Source organism: Sturnira hondurensis, unplaced genomic scaffold, assembly GCF_014824575.4.
Source record: "Sturnira hondurensis isolate 20B ecotype Veracruz unplaced genomic scaffold, ASM1482457v3 Scaffold0024400, whole genome shotgun sequence".
NCBI lineage: Eukaryota > Metazoa > Chordata > Mammalia > Chiroptera > Phyllostomidae > Sturnira > Sturnira hondurensis.
Genome location: NW_028097031.1, coordinates 3,491,885 through 3,516,592, shown reverse-complemented (window position 1 = coordinate 3,516,592; position 24,708 = coordinate 3,491,885). Strand labels below are relative to the sequence as shown.

General features: G+C 48.2%; 2 protein-coding genes, 1 long non-coding RNA gene and 1 pseudogene across 3 annotated transcripts in view; all 4 read right to left on the bottom strand.

Moving 5' to 3' along the window:
- The window catches only part of ITGA1 (integrin subunit alpha 1), a 146,639-nt gene extending 129,783 nt beyond the window's left edge, over positions 1–16,856 (bottom strand). The window contains exon 1 of the mRNA XM_037038493.1: positions 16,794–16,856. Coding sequence (XP_036894388.1) covers positions 16,794–16,854 — 61 coding nt within the window. The 5' untranslated portion in view covers positions 16,855–16,856. The remainder of the gene's footprint in view (positions 1–16,793) is intronic.
- LOC118981678 (uncharacterized) lies at positions 939–15,105 on the bottom strand. The gene is made up of 3 exons (XR_005065390.1): positions 14,976–15,105; positions 11,869–11,870; positions 939–951 (listed from the first exon to the last, which is right to left on the bottom strand). It is a non-coding gene; the product is annotated as an uncharacterized LOC118981678 (long non-coding RNA).
- On the bottom strand, positions 2,608–4,481 carry PELO (pelota mRNA surveillance and ribosome rescue factor). The gene is made up of 2 exons (XM_037038492.1): positions 3,461–4,481; positions 2,608–3,182 (listed from the first exon to the last, which is right to left on the bottom strand). Exons 1-2 carry the CDS (start codon positions 4,184–4,186, stop codon positions 2,751–2,753), a joined length of 1,158 nt encoding a protein of 385 aa, XP_036894387.1. The 5' UTR covers positions 4,187–4,481; the 3' UTR covers positions 2,608–2,750.
- Positions 16,857–22,130: 5,274 nt separating the features above from the next.
- On the bottom strand, positions 22,131–22,251 carry LOC118981727 (uncharacterized; annotated as a pseudogene).
- Positions 22,252–24,708: the final 2,457 nt, after the last annotated feature.

The following is a 24,708-nucleotide window of genomic DNA, read 5'->3' as shown; positions in this document are numbered from 1 at the left end:
CAGAGCTGGTTCCAAGGTTTCGAGAAGGAAACTAAAGCTAACCACAGAAGAAAGGAAGCGCAGGCTACTCTAGTGTGTTCGGGAGGAAAAAGGTCCGACTTGTAACAGAGGAGCAGGGAAAGCGGAATTTAGACGTGGAATTAGCAAAGTGTTTACCACGTAAATGGGGGACCAGGATTGCAGAATTCAACTTATGCATCATATTTAGAGTAAGATGATACAAATTGGCAAGCTCCTCATCTCTTTCGCCTAGCAGGAGGCAGCAAACCCATTTACAAGTGCCAGGGTAAAAGGAAATTTATAATGCAACAGTGCAATATCTCGAAGTGTTACTGGTAGTGTTTCCATTTGTTACCACATGGTCTTCCCCCCTTCATGCCGCCTGAATAGACTACTGACTGACCATGATTTCCAAAGAATTATGGTTCATTTGCTTTGTAAAGAATAGTAAATACTATTAGAATTTTTATTTTATATGCTCCTATCACTATTTTGACATGTCTACTACCTAAGCACCTGGGAAGATTTACTCAATATATTCTTGATAATGATGTAAAATGTAACCTGCCCTAGCCAGTGTGGTGTGGTTCACTGGAGTGTCATCCCAGACCAAAAGGCCGTGGGTTCCACTCCTGATCAGGCACGTGTCTGGGTTGTAGGTCAGTTCCTGGTTGGGGTGCACGTAGGGGGCGACTGTTCAATGTTTCTCTCACACATGGATATTTCTCTCCTTCTGTCTCTCTCCCTCACTTTCCCTCTCTCTAAAAATTAATAAGCATATTCTTGGGTGAGGAGGAAAATATGCATATAAAACATAAAATTTAAAAAATAGGAATTCTTAAAGACAGTTAAAATGTTTTATGAACATGAAAATATACTTTCACTTAAACAAGTTTTATAGATGCTTATGCACAGCAATCAACTGGCAATGTCCTTAAAAATAGATTGCATCTCCGAAGACAAGTGTAGGGTGGAGACCCGGATCTGAGGGCCATGGACTGCACTTGTGAATAGCAAGGCCTGACTCGGCGGTTCTCAGCCTTGGGGCCGACTGGAATCACCTGGAGAGCTTCTACAACAGCATTTCTGGGGTGAAAGGTTATACGGTCTGAGGTCCAATCTGGTTACTGATTTTTAAAGCTCCCAAGCAGCCAAATTTGAGAACCTATGGCCTAAAATGAATTGGTTCGATTATCCCTGGTTCCTATATGGTAAATAAGAGCTAAGAATAACCAGTAAAACAGATTATGAGAGTAACAGATGCCCCAAATCTCCACATTCTTACTGAGAATATGATTATTAACTGAGTTATAAAGTTAAGAATTTTGGTGGCTTCATTTGTATACTTTTACCAAATTATTTAATAACATACTTTTAATATATTTGAAAGTTAAATATTTATGGAATCATCTGGCTTATTTTCAGGTTAGGATGTAGATATGTGAAAATGTGGTTTTAAACCATATAGAGGTACCTATTTCTAATTATAGATGAAAAGTCTATAAAAGTCTATGAGAAGTTGGGAAGTTTATCTAAAAAATCCCCAAGCCTGGTACTCACAGCCACAGAGAGGCCCAGACTTAGGAAGGAAAATCAAACATTTACTGAGCAGTCATCCCTACCTGAAGTAGGCACCCCTGATCCTAGAGTTTCAAACAAATCACCACTCTTTCTCCATAAGGGTTTTCCTACTCGTCGCTAAACTGAGGTTTGTAAAAAGAGCAAGCTGCACTTCCATTCCACGGGTCCCTCCCTGACGCTCAGAAACGCACATCAGGACACCGAATACAAAGAACATTTTAAACTCTGAGGTGTTTGCAGAAATTCCTGCATCATAGTAGAGTGCCGGGGTACAAGTTCACTGCCGTACACTATGCAACTCACTCAAGCTTTCTGAACAGACTCCTCACCCCTAAAATCAGGTGTAGAGAAAGTCCAGTAAGAATGTGACAACACACAGAAACGGCATTAAGTATAACTGAGACAGGAAAAAAAAGAGTGGAGCAGTGCAAGAAATGAGCCCAGACGGGCCTCCTTCCAGCTTTGCCACTAATTAGCAACCTAAGAGCAGATCACACACCTTAGTTTCGTTTTAAAAATAAGGACACTCCCAACATGTGGTCCTGAGCACCCCCAGCAGACCAAAGTTCTGTGATCTAAAAAGAACTGAGTGATCCTCTGAAGCAAATATGATTAATTTGAATGAAAAGAAAACCTCAAGAATTTACTTTTAACATGACTGGATTAGCAAGCTTCTTAAGAAAAAAAAACTGTTTTCAAGAAAACTCTATTTGGCTATCACTTAGAATAACAAGTACATTTGAAAAGGAAAAAAATGGAGTGTAAGGGAAGTGGGGAGAAAGGGATCATCACTAAGGCAGTATAAGAACACTATGAACAAATCAAACAAACGCTGTACACTGAGGATAATGGAATACTCAAAAGCTTTTCCTAAGGAAAACTATTTCTAAGGATAAAGGATGGGCATTTATAATATAGCCCATGGAAAATAAAAGGACCCTTATACAAAATTCTCTAAGTACTGCAAGTAACTCATGATTTCTAGATAAAATTATTCTACTTAATAAAAATGGTAGTACAAAAAGGTCAGTTCCTTTTAATTTATTTAGTTTTAAATACATGTCCTGCCAGCCACAGAATACCCAGTGTGACCGACCCACGTGACAGTCACGGTGCTGCCCACGCAGCCTGAAGGAGGCGCAGGGCTGCCTCCAGGACGGTCCCAATCATCAATCTTCTTCGGAACTGGAATCCTCCTCTTGGTCAGACAGTTCGGGCACGGGGAAGCGGAGGATGGCGGCCACCCCCGTCAGCTGGCTGAGCTGCTCCCCGGAGACGTGGAGGCTGGAGAACACCCTGACGGTGCCCGCGTTCTCTTTCACGCCGTCCACCAGCCGCACGTAGCGGCTCCGCGTGGCCACGTCCTGATGCCTGAAGAGCTCGTCGCTGATGAGCAGAGTGTCGATGGCCAGGGCCTCGTTGGCCTTCTCCACTTGCTTGAGTCCGTAAAAAGCTCGGTCAGGTTCGTGTTGTAGCATTTTGTAGAAGTCGTCCAGGGCCTTCACTTCGCCCGCAGCCTTCGTGTCCGAAAGGCGGCTGGCCACCGCAGGGTCACAGAGGGCTTCTTTGAGGGCGTACTTGTGTCCAGAGGAGGCGTGTACCTGGAGTCACAGCGACAAAGGTCAGACCAAAGACTCCCCCAGAATGCCTGTTAATCAGCCCACCAGCACCGAAAGCCAAAAGCTCTCGTGAGGCTGCTGTGTTTAAGGACTTAAGCAAAGTTTACTGTGCACATTTGCTGCCCACTTAACAGCTCATTATCTCGCTCACGAGCCCAGTCAAACCGAGACTCCCTTCCCTTTTCCCAGCTCTAAAGCTTTAAAAATAGTTGCCACAAACCCCTCAGCCCACCTTCAGTCCCGGGGCGGGGAAGGCGCACCTGCAGGAATTTGGACCGGTTCTCCAGGAGCACTTTGTTGTCCGTCTTCACGGCCTGCTGAAACATGTAGTCGCAGAACTGCTCCCGCACGAACCCCGGGCTGGCCACCAGGACGCACTTGACGACATCGAAGTTGATGTGGCGCTGGATGGCCTGGACCACCTGCTCGTAGAAGCGCTCCAGGGCCCGGTCGTGCTGGGCGCAGTTGCCCTTGCGCTTCCGGGGGATGTTCACCTCCACCTTGGCCCGCGTGAGGGTCATGCTGGGCGTGACCAGGCAGACGTGCGCCAGGCCCTCCTGCATGACCACGGCGGCCACGTCGGCGCTCCAGGCCGGGTCGCAGGCCTGCTCGATGCGCTCCAGCACCACGCTGTCCCACTGCTTCTTGGCCAGCGTGAACTGGCGGTTGGGCTCCAGCTCGATGGTGTGGTACGCCCCCATCTTCACGTACTCGTTCTCCTGGATGTTGGTGCCCTTGACCCGCAGCTGGCAGGCCTGCGAGTCGAAGTCGATGGCCTCCACGCAGAGGGTGAGCGTGGTGCGCACGCGGTTGCTGCCCACGCTGCCCGTGGACGACTCGGTCTGCACCTTGCGGATGGTGGAGGCGCGCAGGCTGTCGCCCACCTGCACCAGGTTGTAGGTGTGCCACATGTCCTCGGGCTCCTCGGGCACCAGGGTCACCTGGCCCGCGTTGTCTTTCTCAATGTCCTTCCTCACGAGCTTCATGGTCCTGGCAGGCGCGCGGGGCCTGACCGGACGGACGAACGGCGGGGTCCCCGCCCGCAGGGGCGGGGAGGGGACCCGGAGTCCCCGCCGGGAAGGGGGCGGGGTCTGTCCACGGGGTTCCCCCCGGCGCTGGGTGGCGGGAAGGACTAGCTCCGACTCAAGCAGCCGAGGGAAACACGCCAGTCCCACCTTGCTTAGCCCCCGGGCGCGCCGCGACAGAAAGGCCGGAGAAACACCTTACTTAACAGAGTCCCGTGCCCCGTTCCAGCCACCGGCGCAGACGGAGAGGCTGATGCAATGAGGGCGCATGCGCAGCCCGCGCCCCTTGCTCCCCACCCCCGCCCCTCCCGGCGCAGGGATTGACGTCCGAGGGGAGGCGGGGCCGTACTTTGCGTCCCTCCCCTTTGTGCAGGCGCAGCACACGGGAGGTGGGGCTTCTGGCCGTAAATCTCCTATGAGAGGTGCCCAGTTCTTGCTGGAGAATCCTTTATTTTAATGCTCGAGTCGCGCTTCCTAAATTTTCCCGTCCTTTCCAGTTTATGAAGAATCTGAAGACGCATGAGTGAAAATGTACACGTTTTTAAAAGCTGCGTGCAGTTGTGGCTCTCCGCCTTCTATCTTCGGGTACATCCAATTTCAAAACGTACCTAAAACTAAAAAAAAAATCTCGAAAGTGCAGACTTGACCCCCAAGTTGCAAAGTATGCTTTGTTCTCGTCACATCCACCCTCGGACGCCGTAAGCCGCCAGGACCCAGATCCTCCAGGAACGGCTCCCAAGAAGGACAGGTCGCGGAGGTCAGGCTCCGAGCCACGTGCACGGCCCTGGCGCCGGCTGGACTGGATCTGCCCGAGGTCAGGGCGCGGGTCCCAGGAACGGAGGAAACCACTGTGCAGTCTGCCCCTGGGTGGACCTCGCAGTTGCTCGCCGAATGCCTGGGAATCCCAGAGCCCAGGATGGGCCCCCTCAGGCCCTCAGTTCGGCCGCAGGGGCAGTTTAGGCTGGGGCGGGGGGGGGCGGTCGGAGGAGCTCAGGCTGGGACGGTCACCGGCACTGCGGAGAGCTGAGATTTGGCAAGTTGGGCGAAAACTGATGCACTGGGACCCCCGGTCTGACAGCTACATAATTGGCTGTAGAGAAAATCCCTAAATGACAACGTTTGTTGGGGGTGTGGAGCGGCTTGAGAGGTGGGGATTGCCTGTTAAGAAGACCAGCCAGTAGTAAACGCCCAACAGAGTTTTCCGGAGAGTTAAGACGCTGCGGGGGGCAGGGGAGTCCTGCTCTCACCTGCCATTCATTACCTGTCCTGCCTTCCTGTGGGTGGCAGGGACGAGAAGCTGGTCACCCTGAAACGGGAGATAGGATTGAAAGGGAGGAATCCGACTTTGGCACAGATCTTAACACTCAGGTCTCGGTGATCTTGTTCAGAGATTGTCAGGGGACACGAAGGTTCCTCTTTGGAGCTGGAGTGCCCATTAGCACCGCTCTTTATTTTGTGGCCTGTCCTCTCCCTCTCGCGTTCCGCTCCGCCTTCCTGTGACTAACTCCTCGCTTTGTCCTTCCACTTCCAAGAGAATCCACCGTGCAAGGAACGGATCACCCTAGCGTGTGAAGATGGCTTGCCTCTCCAAAGGACAATGTATCTTTTAAAAAAGTGCTTATTAACCAAGAATAATTTGTAACTGGGAGAGGGAGGGAGGGTGAGGAGAGGGAAGAGGTACTTCGAAGTTCTCCTTGACCACCTTTCTAAATACAATTCACCTATCTCCAAAGTCAGCCACGGATTAAAACCCACCAATCACTGGGGCAGCACACAGTAAGATCTTAATAAGTGTTAGATTCTTACTGAAGAGCTATCATTTATTGAATATCCATCAGGTGCTTCCCTGTGCTCTTTCTAATTCTCACCTGTAAGATCAACATTTGTTATCTTCATTTTATAGATTAAAATGGATTATAAAATCATATAACCAATAGTGAAATGCAGACCAGCTTCCCCCACACCCTCTCTTCTTTCCGCTCCTGCAACAATTATGGTCGCCTGAAGTCACCTTTTCGACCACAAGTCCTGTGCTGCTACCCACCGCCACTTCCCTTCCACGGTCACCTTTGCCATCGAACACAACCGGCCTGCTGGGTTGGAGAGGCGCCGTTCCCTTCCTCGATCTTTCATCACTTTCTTAAGAAGTCTTTATCTTCTTTTCAACAGTTTTCATTTTGCCCAGCCTAGGTCACCATTATAATCCTTGGGGGGGGGGCACCCAATATTCTATTTTAGGAAAACACATTTTTCTGTGTTTAAAACCTGTGGGTAGCAGGCACAAGAGATGGCGGCTCAGACCCAGGCGGTAGGACTTGAGGGAGAGGACCTCGTCCAGTGATTTTGTGACGGCCGGGCTAGTCCAGACGTGCCCACAGACCCGAGAGAAAACGTTTCTAAAATACCGTGAACCCGATATTTGGGGCCAGAGGTGGGAAGGGTGGGGCTGAAATTCACAGAGCTACGCTATGGCCCTGGGAGGAGAGCGTGGCGACAATGAGGTGGGGCCAAACTTTGGGTAGAGGTGACAGTGAGACAGTCACATCTCCGTGCTGTGGCCGCTGCACAGGGTGCTGGGTACTCAGAGAGGGTACCAGCATAGAGTTAGAAGCTGCATATCTAAGGAGAGACTCTCAGAGAGCAGTGAGGGAACAGCTGATTTGGGGGAGGGGAGGCGGTGACCCAGCCAGTGTGTCAGAGGCTGCTCAGAGGTCAAATCCAATGACACAGGACTAAGGGTCCTTGCACCATTGACGATCCTGATGAGAGCTGTTTATTGGCTATTGGCATGGCTGGGTGAGTGACCAGGAAAGAAATTGAAAGCAGAGAGGGCAAACAGGCCACCCTGAAAAGGCTACAGACTGTACGTTCCAACTACATGGCCTGCGAGAAAAGGCAGAGCTATAAAGACAGTACAGAGATCCCTGGTTGCAGAGGCTGGAGGGGAGAAGGGAAGGAGGGATGACAAGGCAGAGCACAGGAGATTTTTCAGTATAAGTATACCATATTTTTAGGGCTATAAGAGGCACCTAGGTTTCAAAGGAGAAAAATAGTAAAAAATTTTTTGAAGCAAAAAATGTGGTAAAATATTTAATAACCTGTGACCCTGCTCTATTGCCCCCACCCCCCCGCAGTGAGCCAGGTAAGCTACCTTCAGACTATAAGGCGCACCCCCATTTTTATCCTAAATTTGAGGGGTGGGGAGTGAGTCTTATAGTCTGAAAAATACTGCAACTATTCTGTATGATACTGTAATGATGGACATATGACATGCATTTGTTGAAATCCATAGAAATATACACAGATATCAACTATGGACTTTATCTGAAAACAATGTATCAGTATCAGTTTATCAGCTATAACAAATGGGCCACACCAGTGCAAGAGAGTAACAGGGGAGAGTACATGTGTGAGGCAGGGGAGGTTGTATGGTAACTGTGTCTTCCGCTTACTTTTTCTATGTAGCTACAACTGCTCTTTTTAAAAACTGTGAAAACCCACATCATTAAGTCTGTGGGGTTTTTTAAAATTTATTTAAACTGTGAGGCGAACTGCTGGGCTGTCTTCTTAAACACGAGTGGGCTTCAGTGATGGAACAGACTACAGAATTTTTCGTAGTATTACCGTTTGATCTCAGACATCTTTAACAACTTTTTTTTTTTAAACTAAAAGCTTATTGTAGAGTGAGCAGATGTTTTCTCCCAGGCTTTGTATTATAACTTAGTTCTAGACCAATCGTCACACTTTTATTTTGAGTTCCTTGGTGTTCCCATTCCTGTTCATTGGAATCAGAATTGCCCGGCATTCAAGGCCTCCGTGGCCTGGCCTTCCGAGCCAGTGCTCCCACTGGTCCCCACCCAGACCCTGTTCCTCCACAGGCAGAGTCTCAGTTCCTCCTGGATCCTGCCTGGCAACTTCTGCTTTGCGGCCTCAGCTCACGCTCTGTCCCCTCCATTTAAAATGCCACGCCCTCTCCCTGCCGCCGCCATAAATCCCACTCATCTTTAAGGACCAGATGTGATGTGTGAATGTGATCCCAGACTCGAAACCACCCATCCTATTTGCTGGAATCCGCACGGTTTCTGTTACTCAGCGCTGAGCGGACCCCTCCGCTGACTGTCAAGAAGTCCCTCCCACGCAGCAGGCACTGACATAGGGACGATCGGCTGAGCAGGTCACAGCTGCGAAGTGTGGCAGCTCTAGGAACATCGTCGCAGGCCGTCCTCCAGGCACTGATATTGCCACCAACTCTAGCGCACTTAATGGAATAATTTCGTTTCACAAGGAATTCCTCTTCCCTGAAACCCGCTACAGTGATGGGGCTGTATATGGTACTTTCACTGTTTACCAGAATAAGACAAACTGGAAGGGCGTGAGGAGAAGGCTGGATTTGGCTGTGCTGCTTTAAATTCTAATTTTATAGTTATGTTTTGGTTCTTTGAAAATAGACACCTGTACATCAGTAACTTCATACCTATTTCTCTACATTTTATTTATATTAATCTCCCTAGAAGAAAAAGAATGTTAACGTTATTACCTCCCAAAGTTCTCAGTTGGTCCTTTCTGACACACTTCTGGTGACTCCGGACAAGAATCGGGTTGTGGCCCGCGAGCAGGAATGCGGTTCTTCCCGGCCGTGGAGGTTTTCTGTGAGTTTTTGAGGGGCTCAGTCTCTCTGAGACTCGGTTTCTTTTACTTAAGAATTGAGGGCATTGAATTCAATAGTTAACACTGTTTCGGTTGTAAAAATTGTGCTGCAACAATATTTTAAAAAATGAAAACAATACCCACCCTCACCCCCAATAACCTCACCCTCACGCACTTATTTTCAATTTTGCATTTAACTGCTGAGTTTGAGTCTTCCTAAGGCCCCTTTTGGCTGTAAAAGATTGATACCTAGTTCAAAGCTTGCCCACCAAGAGTGGGAAGACCCAAATTCTGGTCTTTTCTGGTTAGATTCAAGCAACAGTAGATGAATTCTCCTGAACCCTACTAGACTGAAGTTTTCCATTGTAAATGGTAAACGAGATGACTGGTCCTGCCTCTCTTGTTTGGCGAGGTGTATGAGGGTGGAATGAGACCAGGATACTTTGCAAACCGCTGAAGTCTGTGAACAGAAGGCACAGGGTACATCTCTGAGAATGCCTGGCTCGAAGCCAGACATCTGGATGAGGCAGCCAAGCTGACTTAGGGATACCTGCGGGTGCGTTCCTTTATACCAGCACCACTTCCCTGGGGCCAGCCTACATCGGTCTTGCTGCCCAGAGTGGATCACGCCTCAGTCCTGCTTCCCGCTGGAGTGTGTTTGGAACGGTCTGAATGACAGCAGTGGAGATCATTCAAACCAGACAGAGATCTCGTCTGAATGTCTTACGTTTAGTACAGGAGGGGCTGGGCCAGTCTCCTCACTTCTTCTCTCCTGTATTCTTTGTGATCTTACTCTCCTGCAACACTCGCTAATCTTTCTCCTCCTCTGAGAGCACCTGGCAGGCTCCTCCCACCGAAGCTTCTTTGCTCGCCTGTTGGTTCTCTCGGACTGTGAGCCTTTTAAGGGCAGAGACCATGTTTTATGTGGTTTTGTGTTCCTGGAACCCAGCAGGACACCCGGCACCCGGTCGTGGTTACAGTGTGCTAGCGCAGGTGGTGGCTGGTTCTCCTTCAGTTCAGAGTTCTAACTTGTCTGTCACTGATGCTGTAAAATTAGGAAACCACATTCTGTTTCATAATGTCACTAACAATGTAAAAAGATAAGTTGCTATCAACCTATTTCCATTTTTGAGATGTCCATGCTTGGATAAGAAAAATGGTTAATTTAAACCCATCTTATTGAAGGAAAGGTCTTAAAATCTTTAAAAATGGTGCATAACAACAATCACTTTATTATATGCAGCTTGCAGAAGGAACATTACAGAACAAGTAGCCAGAGTCTGGTTATGAGTGTCCAGCAGTAAATGCAACTGTTTATTTGGAGAGAATGTGCTAACCTCAGATTGTAGAGCAATGCCCATGTGACTTCCACACGCCAAGCTAAGTGGAAGGTTGGGAAAGTTATTCAGCTAATTCAGACAAAGGAAAAGGGAATATATATATATATATATATATATATATATATATATATATATCCTTGTACTCAGTAGCTAAGTTTCCTGTGATTAAAAATATGTACTTGTAACTGTCACCAAGCAATACAGAACCGCCTACCTGATAAACAGAATCTTGTAGACAAAAGTGTGTGAGGGTGTGGGGGTATTTTTATTTGTATGTATCCCCTATGCTTTACAGAATCATTTCACCAAAAAATTTACAATAAAATGAACAACTTTAAGGACTCGTCAAATTCTCACCTGTTTTCAAATTTTTGTATTTGGCAATCTAAAAGTATACCTAATAAAATAATTTGAAAGTACCTTGTAATTTGTATTTAAAGAATGGGATTTACAATAAAATGCAAATTTTAATCATCTCAATCATTTGGCATTGTAATGTGATTTAGCCACCCTACTGAAGTTTATGTATTTGCATTTATTTCAGCAGATCTCAGATAATTCATACAAAGCATGTATCACCATTCCTTTTAATGTCTGAATGACAGCGGCTTTTCAGTTCAGATTTCTCCCTTGTTCTGTTTACAGAAATCTGTCCATTTAATGCCCTAGCACTAAAGTGAATTCTTAACACAACCCTACATGGACTTCAACTTCCTTTTGAGACTTGGTTTAGTTCTCCTCCTCCCTTTCATGACGGAAGATGTTGGGTGAACCGCGAGCCCTTCCCGGACACACACCCTCCTGCTCACCACCAAACCACAGAAGGGCGGGTTTGCCCAAACCAGAGTCACGGATCCTGGGCAACTGGAACCTTTTTTAAAAAATGAATTTAGTGTCACTTTTTTTCCTGATGCTTCCTCTTGAAGGTATGTAGAGGAAGTTCTCCTCTTGGGATCTGGTGAGGGAGCTGGTGCCCGAGGAGCACTGAGCCCGAATCAGAGAGGAGGCTGGCCCGGGAGGAGACCTGAGACGAGGGACGGTGCCCCACCTGTCTTGTATCCGGGGCTGTGTTTCCAGTCTCAGGGTGCAGTTTGTAAAAATACGAAGAAATGTGACAGAGAATGGCCACGTAGGGGCGCTGTATGTTATTGATTGTAATTATCAGACACACGGTTTCCCACATAGCAACATCCAATAGTCCAGCAATTACGATCGGATTGGCAGCACTCTCCTTTCCTCGTAGTGATTGAGTTATGGTGCGTTATTCAATTGCTAGTAACTTCCATTGAATTGGATGGCACTGCGGGTGGGTATGTATATGTTCCAGGTGGGGATATAATTAAAGGAGACAATCTGATTCCTCAAGTGTGTAAAGAGTTGCTCTGTAGTCTTTCCTTTCATGATTCACTCAATAACAAAACTACGTGCCTGTGCTAAGGACTAACAAAGACCTTACCCTCAGAGAACATACAGCGAGTGGGGAAGACGACTGCATATTTCATTATGATGTCACGTGGTATGTTACAGGAGCAAAAGTCCTTGGGACTCGGGGGGAGGGGGACCAGTTTAGTCCAGAGGGTTTCTTGGAAATGACATGCATGTGGGGACTCGAGGACCCAGGGCCATGGGAGCAGCTCATATGCAAAGGCCAGCGACGTCTGAGAAGCTGGTGCCACAGAGCAGCTGAGGGCAGCCCAGAGGTGTCGAGGGCAGGTGTGGCCTCAGGAGTCCCTGTGACTGGGCACCACACTGGCTTTGAGAGTGAGCATGACTGTCTAGTCGTGGGGCACTGGGAGTGCGCGGTGCACGCTGACTTCGGTGTTGTGGTGACTTTCCAAGTATCTTCTCGAGTTTTAACATGAACTGAAACACCTCGTTTTGTGTTTTGTACAACAGAAGAACGGTGAAGGTAAAAACTAGCATTTCAATCCCTAATTTTCTTAATATACAAGGTGGAGCAAAGCAGGTTTACCATTATCTGTATGAAAAAATAACACAATAATGACTAATTAATAATACAAGAATAAACTGTGTTTTGCATACTCACAACTGTAAACCTGCTTTTGCCCCACTCTGTATATTAAACATGAGCTACCTTATCTAATGAAATGTTTCAAGGGACATAAGACAATTCATCAAGTTCAAATTCTAGCGGGAAGCTTGGGTTGGAGGCGGAGAAAGACAGGCTGAGGAGCATCCAGCTGCAGAAGTCAGAGCCACAGAAGCTCCGGCCCCAGAGCCCCTGCATCCAAATAACACCGGGGACGGAAAACAGGCAGACCAGTGCAGCGCATGTATGTCACGGGTACTCTCACTGCCCACTTACTGAAACCCACAAAAGTCCTGTGGGTTCATTGCTGTCTTCACAGATATTTTAATGCCTGGAGAGTAATTCCTGACCCACCACGGTACGCCATTGGAGGCCGTGTGTTTGTTACAGGCAAGTGGCCGAGTCCCTTCCGTATCCGGCCACCGCCTGGCTGGCCTGCGTTTTGAATAGGGAACCTTGCCTGTGCAGAAAGCCGCAAGAGACGACCCTTACTTCTAGGCTGACTACAATGTTTCTAGGAAGGAGTGACCTGTGATGTAATTAGGTGCCGTTCTATGTTTGTGTCCTGAACACCCAGAGAAAGTGCTCTTGCTTGAGTTATACTTAGTGTAAGGCAGGATGTCATCTGATGTCACTGTGTGCCTGAAAGTCACGAAAGGGACAGTCACTCGCAGGAAGGAGAGAGGCTCAGACAGCCTCCGTGGCCGTGACTCCAGGGTGCGGGATCTGAGGTCAGAGATCTGAGTGGAGCCCAGGAGGTGCCCTTTACTAGTTGTGTGACTCGGGATAAATCAGTTTAACCTCTTTGGTTTCTTTATCTCAGAAATATGGATAATCGTTCCAAAATTTTCCCTTTTTCTATGATTGAAATGAAACCACACATGCGAAGTTCTGGGCACAGGGTCTCACACGTAACAACAGGTGGTTGATAAATACTGCCTTTCGTCGCCATGTTGCTTTTTCTCTGCTGTATGTTTGACCTTTCTCGCCCTGGGGTTTGAGTTCTGCCATCTGGGTGTGACCAGTGGGTGGGCTGGGGACAAAATTGGATGACTGGAGGAAAAGGAGTATTTCTTCCCCCTGTTCCCTCCCCGCTGGGCTGCAGTTTGGACATGGGCTGCATTCCTAGTCTCCAGGACACAGCTCCAGTCCCAAGGACCCGCTCCCACAGCCAGAGTTCCAGGTCAGGCTGGCAGGGCGCCCTCCTCTGGCCGGGACCAGTAATGGCTTTTGTTCCCCTTGTTTGGCCTTAGGGGCTCCCTCCCGCATCTTGTCAAGGCCTCCGTAAAAAATCTACTTATTCAACTTTCCTCAGTTAAATCCTTTGTAAGTGCCCCTAGATTTTTTTTTCTGGGACTTTGACAGACACAAAATAACAATGATGACTTTATCTCGACATAAGGGAGGGTATCTTTCCTAATGAATCACTTTTAAATATTGAAAAACGCTATACCTAACAGAAATTTATCGGGATGGTGGTGGTTTCTTGTGATGAAAACCCAGTTTGCAAGGTTGGAGAGAATTCGTTTAGATTGCAGTGGGTGGCGGGAAGAAAGGGTGGAGTCTTCTAGATGCATAAAACAAGCTGCTTGTTAGAGCATTGTCCAGATATGCCAACCCTGAGAGTTCGATCCCTGGTCAGGGCACACAATGAATGCATAAGTAAGTGCAACAACAAATTGATGTTTTTCTCTCCCTTTCTCCCTCTCCCTCCCTCCCTCTCTATCTCTAAAATCAATCAATAAACAAGCAACAAGATCAAATCCACAGTAGCAAAATGAGCAAGAGGATTATGGGCACAGTAACAAACTATGACTGCTATCACGGGAAGTTTATGTTCAAGGGTTTTAAGATGCAGAACCATGGTCTCCCAGAGAGGCCCCGTCCCCACCCCAGGAGCCTGTAACTGTTACCTTATCCAGGAAGAGAGACCTGCCATCCTTGATTAGATTAAGGATCCCGAGGTGGGGAGACAGTCCTGGGTTACTCAGGAGGGCCCATGGTAATGAGAAGGGCCCTTATCCACAGTAGGCAATAGAGTCAGAATCAGAAAGAAATGTGATGAAGAAGAGGAGTAAGAGGGAAAGAGCTGACCAAGTGCCCCTGCAGGCTTGGAAGGAGGCAGGTGGAGCCACGTTGGAGGTGGGTGGAATGCAGTGGCAGCCCCCCAGAAGCTGGAAATGGCTTCTCCCCGAAGCCTTCCAAAGAAGCGCAACTCCGCCACCAACGCCCTGATTTTAGCGCAGTAAGACTTCTGACCAGCAGAGCTGCACAGGAGAAAACGTGCCTTGTGTTAAACCAGTGAACCAGCGGCAATTTGTTACAACAGCGGCAGGAAACGGAGGAAGAGTCACGGGGGATACACGGTGCTGGGTCAGGGCCAACCCTGAAGGGTCCGTTGAGAACCTGGGATTTCACCTGAAGACAACAAAGAACTCCCATTTTTCTGGTTAAAGACTGAGGTATGATGAAAGTTATTCATTGGGAGGATGAATTTCAAGTTGGGTTCAGACTGGAGACAAGAAGAGCTCCCTACGGTCCCGGGTACGGGCGGGGTTGCTGATGAGACCCCAGGTTAAGTATGGAGGACTCTGCTTATCCATGCGCAGTTTCCGGGGAACCTGGCAACGCAATGACTGGCTGGGAAACCAGCAGAGGAGGAGGGAAGTTTCGGATCCTTGCATCGTGAAGTGGGTATAAACAGAGCACGGACGAGGAATCTACTGCTTCTGACACAGTAACTCTTCTTTAATTCTAAATTTCAATACGATTAACATGTACACATATACACATGCACACACAAAAGGGAATTAAGTATTATAATTTCAAAATATCTATGTATTATTTTCCTTTAAATCCCTCCCCAGACCCAGCAAGGCTTATGATCCCAACAACTGTGGAAAGTTTTAGGCATGGAGAAATAAAGCAGGTGAACCTAAAAAAGTACCTCTCTCTCTCTCTCCACACACACACACACACACACACATATACATATCTGTAGACATAAATAATTATGTATGAATAATGAGACCATATACAATAATACATATGAAATTGCGACTCCTTAACGTCTATTTTTTCCCCCGCCCTTGTCTTTTAGAGGATATGCAAACCTCATTTGACCATCTCTGCCTCCTCCATCAGCGCCTGCCTCCTTGGTAAAACAAGAATGGTGCTGTCTGGATAGGTAGTAAGCTACTCAGACTTTGCACCATAACAAAACAGGCAAGTGACCTCCAAAGAATTTGAGCTGGAAAAAGCATCACAGGTCAGATGTGTAAAGGGCGGTGACAGGAGCTGACACATTAAACCATTCGCTGGCTGTGAGGCTGGTCAGGAGTTACCACTGTTTGGATTATTGGACATTTCCTGAGCAGTGGAAAGTGTCTGGGTGGAAAGTCAGTGGTGCATAATGACCTCTCTTCATACTCCATCTCCACACACACACACACACACACACACACATGTGGTGGCGGGGGTGGGGAGGGGGTGGGGGGAGCTTTGCTTGTTAATAATCCATTTCTAAGTGATCTTCATAAATGGCAGCCATGCTTGGCCATCGAAGCCAGACTACACTGGCTGGATTCGCCCCTGTTTTTCGTGGTGAAATGCGAAATTAATTAGTATTAATAAGCAACTCAGCAGTGAAAACACTGCACAACCGGATACTGATGGTGTATGCCAAAGCCGGCCACTGATTAAACCATTAATTAGGTCACTTCATTAAAGACAAAACTGCACCCATCTGCCTTCTGTCTTCCACCATCACAACTTCTCCTCCTCAACCAGTGACTGCTAAAGAAGATCAGGCCACGGGTTAATCATTTGGAAAATCTTAGAAAATACTAGGGTTCAACCTTTTCTACGTTGGCTACACGCACTGTGTTTTTTAAGTCCCTCCCCCTCAAAAATGCCTATTGTACAGATGCGAACACTATGTTTTGCGTGTTCTAGAAGTCAGCTCCGCAGTTCTCACAAGGCAAGTGTCCACTATTCCTGCCTCAGCTGCCAAAGGCTCCTCCTCCTGGGAGCGAGTGCGGAACCCATTTCGGGACCCGAAGCAAGTCCGCCTCGCCTTCCGCTTCTCCCGGCTGTGCGGCAGGAGAGATGCGAGCTCTCCACAAACAAGAAAAGGCAGGGCTTCCCTCCCCTGGGCAACCTGGGAGTGCGAACTTGGCCTATAAATCAGGCGCCCCCGAGTTTCCTCCCTCCAGAAGAAAGGAGGGGGGAGCCCCGCAGCATAGTCCTGAAAGACAGAGCAAACTGTCACAACAACTTTAATTTGAAAAGTCAGTTCTGCCTCGCGGAGTTTTCACCGCTGCCTCCTCCCTCCGCTGGGAGGAGAGCTGTGAAAAGACCACACCACTCCTATCCAAAAACAAGACGCAAAAACTCCGTCCTCCCACTGCCACGGCGACCCGACCCGAAGCGACCGAGAGTGGGTCCTTTCTGGCCCACAGTTCCGCTCACCTCCCTCCCAACGCCCGAGCCCCTGGCGCAGGAGATGGTTAAGTAAATCGGGGTTGCTCACCAGTGAGGAGCCAGCCGCAGGCGACAGCGACCCCTGGGCGGGCAGGGCTCCCGGGGCCCATGGCCGGAGTGGCCGCAGCGCGGAGAACGCACGCTGGATCGCAGAACGGGTCGCCGCAGGACCGGGCGCGGGAGGCGCGCGCGCGCGCTGGGCCACTCGGCCCGCCAGCCGCCGCGGGTCTAAGTCTCTGGCCCGCCGGCCGGGGCGCCCAGGAGCGGCAGAATGATCTCCGGTGCGTCTAAGTCCGCTGCACAATTGTCACATCCCAGACGCAGCGCCACGCCGTCCGCCCCTTCGCGCCTCTGCTGTCTGAAGTGCGCCTGGCAGCCTCCCAGGCTGTGTCCGAGACATGGACAAATAAAGCCAGCTTCGCGGGCGCGTGTTTAGGCTAAAGTCCACGAGCTGCGAAGCAAACCTTAAAGGGACATCTGCCTTTCTTGGAGAGGGTGATCCCGCTGTCCTTGCCAACTCCCTAAGGTGGTAGGAAGACGGGCGAGGGCTGGCCCTTCGGGAGGATGTTGCGAGCCCCGTGGCTCCTCCTTCACACCCCTCGCCGCTCTCCGATTCTGGGGAGGGGGGGCACTTCTACAGTGCCGGGGCTCCCGGGCCCGACTGCGCAGAAGGAGGCCGACGGTCCGCGAGAGTGAGCAGGTTTGAGACCTCGGGCCCGGCCTGCGCACACCACAACTCGGGCGCAGCCTTCGCGCACCGGGAGGGGCGGGCCCGGCGCGCCGGGGCGCACCCACACCGACACGCCCACTGAGGGCTCTGCCGGCTCTCAGGCGGGGTTTGCTTCGTTTTTGGTGTTCGTGAGTCTAGAGGTGTTTGTAGCAGGGCTTTCTTTCGGGAAGACTGATGAGCCGGGGAAAATGAGAAACACGACTGGGCGGGGGTGGGGGGGGGCGGTGGGGGAGAAAGGGAGACGGAGCGCCAGAGGGACCCGGGAGGGAAACTTTCCCGTAGAGATGGAATGCGTGTGGGCTATTTTGTTTAAGCTGAACTAGGATGTTTGTACACTGGGAATTGAAGCTAATCAAGAACCCAGGGCGCCTCCCCGCCCCCGCCCGCCTCTGGCTGTAGACCGCTGTAAGAGTGCACGGAGTCACGTCCTTGGGGCTCCCTCCTCCCGCGCTCCCGCCGCCGCGGGGAACTGGAGTGGGCTCGGCAGAACGCGGGGTGTCGGTGCCCATCCCCGGAAGGCCCGTCCCTCGTCCGAGGGCTTCTGCAGCCTCCCCGAGTCAAGAGCCGCCCTCACCGATTAGCATCACCTACGACTCGCTATTTCTAAAGCGGCTGTGTTTTTGTTCGAAAATTTCAAAGGAAAGGAAGGAGTGCGTGAGTGGATTTGTGTTGACAGATGGTGGAGGTAAACAATTGTATTCACCTCCGTTCAATTCAACAACTAACTCAGACTACGTAGCAGGACTAGGGGTAGGCAGGGCGAGAGTGCTGCCCAAAAGGAGGACTCGTTGCCTGGAACAAAGTACGGGTGACGCAGTGCAGGCAGCCAAGGGGAGGGAGGGGAGAAGCCCAAAAGAATGACTGAATCAGTCGCCAAACAGAAGATTGCAGAGGCCAAAAGTAGCAGGAGACAAGAAAGTTAGAGAAGTTGAATGAAGGCCGGAAGTGGGTGGGCTGAGTGGAGAGGTCGAAGGCCACCCGTCAGTCACAAGGCCGGTCAGCCAAGGAATTCCACCCAGGTCTTTGAAGTGATGCAGTACCTGGTAGATACGTTGAAAACCCGCTTTTCCTTGTTTCCAGGTTTCTTCCTTTCTTTTTCTTTGTAATTGCTGAGCAGCTATGTTAAAAATCGCACCAACACACCTCTAGGAAAATTGCATTGTCTTAGAATCTCATAGGTCAGTCTCATTTCTTTAGGCTTCTTTGCCTGCATTCAGTGCGTTCTTATCCCAATTTGGCTTTCGCGCCTTGCCCCATCTTCTTTACTTAACTGATGTCATCAGCCTGCTGTTCCCTCCAGGGAAAGCTTTGAGATGAAGACCTTTCCTGGGGGCATCTTAGCTCCCTGGCTACAGTTTCACATCTTAGGCCTCTCAGTGTGGACCCTCACTGAGAGCTTTGCACAATAAGTAATAAATGCTCATCAATTGATTAGTGCTTAGACATTTAAAATTATAATAAATATAGCCCTGGCTGGTGTGGCTCAGTGGATTGAGGGCCAGCCTGTGAACTGAAAGGTCGTGGGTTCAATTCCCTGCTGGGGCACATGCCTGGGTTGTCCCCAGATGGGGGCTTGTGAGAAGCAACTGACTGATACTTGTCTTGCACGTGGGTCTCTCTCTTGCTCTCTTTCTCCTTCCCTTCCCCATTCTCTGACAATAAATAAATAAAGTCTTTAAAAAATAAAAGTGATAATGAATGCTTGATTCAAAAATGTTGTTTTTTAATCGAAGGAAACATTTTCTCTAAATTGCCCAGTTTTCAAGAGCAGAAAATAGTGTTTATATATCTGTGTATATGCGTATATATTTACACATACGTATAGACACACATACTTGGATTTCTAGAAAGTTGTAATATATTGAAAGAAAAGAATAAAAGGAATTGTAAAGTTAAATCGTATTGAAATAAAGTAGGGTTAAAAGGTAATATGATCAATGTTTCAATTGCTGGAAACTTTCCCTTTCTTTTTTGGGGGAAAACTTTCCTTTTCTTTTTTATTAACATAAAGACGTTGACTTTAAACATTTCATCTCCTCTAGGACTTCCAAACTAATGGGGACCACCACTACTGCCATTGCCAAAGTTCAAGTTCATTTCCCTGTGTGTTATGAATCTGATGGTGATGTTTACTGATCTTCATGTCAAATCAAAGCAAGTGTAGGCATGGAGAAAACAGCATTTGCTAAAGAATCACATTTACAAATACGTGCTCATTTTCTGAACTTCTATAAATCTAAACACAAAGCAATGTCAAACGAGCAATTTCCTTAACCAGCTTCACCCTGACTGATAGGACAACATGCCAATGAATAAACTGAAGCTTCGAGGTGATGAAAACTGGGCTCACAAACTCGTGACTCTGTGAGATCACTTTATGGCAAATGTTAGACTCTGGAATTTACAGGATACACTGTTCCATTTTAAATGGCAGCTAATCGGATCAGAGTTTTTTTAGGGTTTTGAGAAATGTGGGTGAAAGTGCCCTGGCTGGTGTGGCTCAGTGGGTTGAGTGCTGGCCTACAAACCAAAGGATCTCCAGTTCGATTCCCAGTGAGGGCACATTTCTGGGTTGCAGGCCTGGATCCTGGTTGAGGAGGTGGGTGAGAGGCAGCAGATGGGTGCGTCTCTCACACACTGGTGTTTCTCTCCTCTTTCTCCCTCCCTTCTCCTCTCTCTGAAGCAAACCAAATAAAATCTTTAAAAAGAGAGAGGGAAACGTGGGTGGAAATTAAAGGGACACAAAGAGGTTAGAGACTGACCTTAAGAGTTTACAAAATGAGGCACAAGTAATTGGGATTACTGACCAATAATCTCAAAAATAAAAACACTTATTTCATACCAAGTTTTTCTCTGGAGAGGTCATCTAATATACTGCATGGAATTACTGGAATAAGTGAGATTTGCAAGCTAGACAGTTCCACATCCTGGAAACACCAGACTGGAGCTGTGTGATTCAGGTAAAGTACCTAGTTCTCTGAGCCTCAATTTTTTCGGGTGTAAAAGGGGAATAAAAACACTGCCTTTCTCTGAGATTGGTGTGAAGATTAAATGAGACAAGCCTACAAAGCGTTTAGCAGAATGTCTGGGTCAAAGTAAGTGCTTAATCGAAACAAATCATTCTTCTGGGTGTAGAAGCATTAGTATCAGCTAGACAGTGGAAACACAGGGCAGGGCGTGTGTGTGGTGGGCGCCTCAAAACCAATGTGGTCGATGAGCATCAGAAGGGAACTTCAGCATTCGATCAGGCCCATCTCCATCCACTCCTGTGGTCTCGTCTGGAATCCTCACCTTCGGAATATTTATTTTGGATTAGGGAGTTATCTCGAAGATATCCCTGTAAAATAAGTATACTCATGAAATTAACAAGCACTTGGTTTTCAAATTAGGTAGCTGTCAAAGGGATTATTTTTTAACAGAAGAAACTTCTACTAAGCGTTTGGAATACGCGAAGGTCTAGCGTCCTTTGGTTGTAAGAGGGTATGCTCTCAAAGCCACGGGGTAACTAAGGCCCTCTCCCCTGGGTAGGAGAGTGGGAAAGTTTTACTTTACAGGAAATACTTTTTAAATTGTTGCAAAAATAGTAAATGTATTTAAATAAAAAATGCAAAATGACGTCTTTTAAAAGTTACATATGAGGTTTCAAATACACTTCAGGTAGCATCAGAGCTTCCCCTCCCCTTGACTCTCCGATGGTAAACGTAAGTGGCATCGTCTAGAGCGCTTCTGTTTTTTCAAAGACTTGGTAAACATTCAGGTTTCTGAATGTTACTATGTATGTGTTCAGGGGAGTGTGCTCCAAAAACCAGGGTGGGAACTCCTGGACTTGAGCCACGTGGGCAGCTTGGTCTAGCTGAGCGTTTTTAAGCTCCTGCTGGGTATTGGTTGCAACAGCAAACGCGAGGGGGCCAGTGGATTCCCTCCTGGAGAGCTGCTGTCCATTAATTTCTCTCACTTGTAACTGGGAGCAGAAACGAGCAGTTTTGTCCTCCCTTCTGACACGGACCTGCCTCAGTTTAAGCCCGTGACATTAAGCAGCCTGGTGAGCCTGCCACATTGTCACTGCTAGGATTTGAGACTGCTTCTTCTGTAACCAAAATACGGTCGCAGTGACATGGAGCTTGCACTGTGCCACGGACCAGCCGTTTCTGGCTTTTCTTTTCTTTTTGGTTATTGCATAATGTTCTTGTGAGTGTTTTTTCACTTAAAAAGCAAAATAGGTGTCCCTCCAGCCTTATTTCCTGAACAGGTCTGTGCCAGAAACCCGGTCCAAAGCCATCTGGGCAGCTGGTGCTGCTGGGAGAAACTGAGCTCCAGAATTCTGCTGTGGTGCAGTTCTTCGTGCTGTGGGAAACCTCCCTGAAGTGTCCTGGCAGACGTGGGCGAAAAGCTGGGGCTGCCGTGGGGCGAAGGGGTGGGGGAGGCTGGGGTGGGGCCCTGGCGCGGCTGGTCAGTCTCGGGGGGCATCTCTGACTCACAGCAGCCACCACTGAAGGGCAGCAACAGCGTCTCAGCTGCGTTGCTGGGTCCCTTAATTTGAAATGTCAATTAGTTCTATTTTAGCTGTTAGGCAATTGCGGGATTATTTAAGCAGATTGACTTAGTTATTTTCCTCTAAGCAATTTCTTTTTTCTTTTATTATTATTATTATATTTTATGGGCACCACAGCTAATGATCACCAGCTGCCCAGATACCAAAAATTATACTTCCAAAATCACCTGATGTTGATTCTGCACCAGGGCCATCCAGCTGCCATTCATGACAGAGGCCCCTGTTCCTTTAACCACTTTCCAAAATGTTAAGTTAAGTAGGTGGGCCCTAAAATCCCAGGATTGCAACAAACAAATTATTAGTAACCAAACTAAGAAGGCTGATGTTTCTTGTAATAGGACTGGGCCACTAAATATACCTTTGAGGAAATACTCTGTTGCATTTAATGAAAAGCAAACACAGCAAGAGACAGTGTGTCTATAATTTGGCTCTAAAACAAAAACACTAAATGGCTTGTTTTGCCGTCACGTGGCTATTTTTCACCTTCCAGGCCGTCATCCAGACCGAGACAGTCAGTTCCTCCTCCTTCGTGCCTGCAGCCTCCGCCCCTGTGCGGGTCATTCATTCAAACACACACGGAGCCTCTTCTGCCCAGAAGGGCCTCTTCCGCGTCCCGGAGACTCCCCCACTGTTCAGCTGCGTGGCCCAACTCTCAGGAAAGTTACAGGCTCCCCAGAGGAAGGCGCAGAACGATCTTTCTAATGGCACCCAACGATCCCTAGAGTAAAAAGATAAAGTCAACAGGAAGAAAATGATGGGGTTTCATAGAGCTGGTGGCTCTGGAAGTCAGCTTCACAGGACGTGGGCAAGGGGGTTCCCAGGTGGCGAAAGGGTGACGGGCTGCTCCGTGGAGCCGCCTGCACAGATGAGGAGGACAGAATGGCAGTTAGAACAGGCGAGCAGTGCTGGGACCAGGTTGGCAGGGACTTAGAAGGATGCCGAGGAGTTTGGACTCCTTATAAGCATAGCATATTTTCATAGTTCTGAGCGATGTATTCAACATGTCTTTTACTCTGTTTTAATTTTTTCCCCTGAAGTGGTTCGATTTAATTTAACTTTTGTAGTAGAGGAAATGAAATATATTAAGTCCCTGAGGCACACTGTGAAATCTCTATCCTCTGAATTTTTATGCAATGCCTTCTGACAGAAAATTTATTATTATCTATTGTCAATAAGTGCAATATAGGCACTACTGGGCTACAGGTGGAAGACTGGACTTCTGTCTCGGACAAAAGAGCACAGTCTAGAAGAATAATGTTTGGTGGTCCTTTTAAAATGTGAAGGAGATGGAAATAAAGCCACTGACTGTGATGTCTAAAGAACTTTTAGATGCTGCCATTGGAGAATGGGTATTTAGAAATTAGTAAAGCTATACTGTCGTTAGTGGACATTTTGAACATTTTAGTCCCAAAGTTGATTCCTGGGGTGAAGGCAGTCCGTCCAGCGGGGCGAAAACGGCACTAACAGACGAGAGCTTGGGACTTCTCCTGAGACGCAGGTGTGACCAGCAGGCCCCCCACCCTCCAGGAGGGGGAATCACGGGTGGCCAGGGGGACAGAGCCAGAGGCTGCAAATTGAAGGCTGCTTGAGGTGTCGGGGTAGAGTGAGGACGAAAAGCCCAGTGGGGTGAGACGGTCAGGGCAGAAGCACTGGGGAGCAAGGGTTGAGCTGGAAGCTGGGGGAAATGAGAAACTAAGGCCCTACATACCAGGGTCTGACTGTGGGCCCAGATCTGCTACAAAGGAATGAAAGAAGAATCTCACGTACAAACTATGGAGTTACAGCTAAATTTGCTGAAATATAAACAGTAATAGGACAAGTAATTGCAATAGTAATTATATCAGTAAGGCTAATACGAATGGTCCATATTAATTAAACAATTATATTTGTTTAAATTTCACAGTCACAAAAGTGGGGAGGATGAAAGAGAGAACTATTTTTCTGAGACTGTGTCTCTTTCAAACACCCAATATACTGTCCTGAGAGAGAATTCAGTGTCTCCCTTGCCTTTCTCTTTTTCTGGGATAGATTTTCATTTTATTTTTTTCTCCCTAACTTACGTCCCACTGAGAAGAACAAGCAAATGGAAGAATATATGACCAAAAGAATGAGTTTTCCTCTTCGAAGAGCTACAGGAAGTTGTTGGACTCTCTGGATGAAAAAGAATCGTACAAATTATGAGAATGAAGAGGAATCGGGGGGTTCAAAGATGGGGTGGGTCTGGACCTAGAGCGACTGCAAGGGGTAAATGTGCAAAGCACCCAGACACCGCCCACTTCATCCTTAAAACAACGCATCTACCAGGACCCAGTGACTTTAAGGTCCCCCATCAGCCACAGCCAACTCTTGTCTTGTCCCAGGTGTGGCCTGAGGCACTCCACCCACGAAGAACAATATAATTGTCAACAACCTAAGCTCTGGGTACCTGGAAGAGAGGTGGTAGTGTAGTTTTAAAAACTATTTTATTTATTTATCTTTAGGGAAAGGGAGAAAGAGGGAGAGAAACATTGATGTGAGAGAGGTATATCGATCTGTTGATTTGCCTCTCGTGCCCCCAACTGGGGACTCCCCCCCCCCACCCCAGGCACATGCACTGACTGGGAATTGAACCAGCAACCCTTCAGTTTGCAGGCCAGTGCTCGATCCACTATGCCACACCTGCCGGGGCAGAGAGGTGGTAAC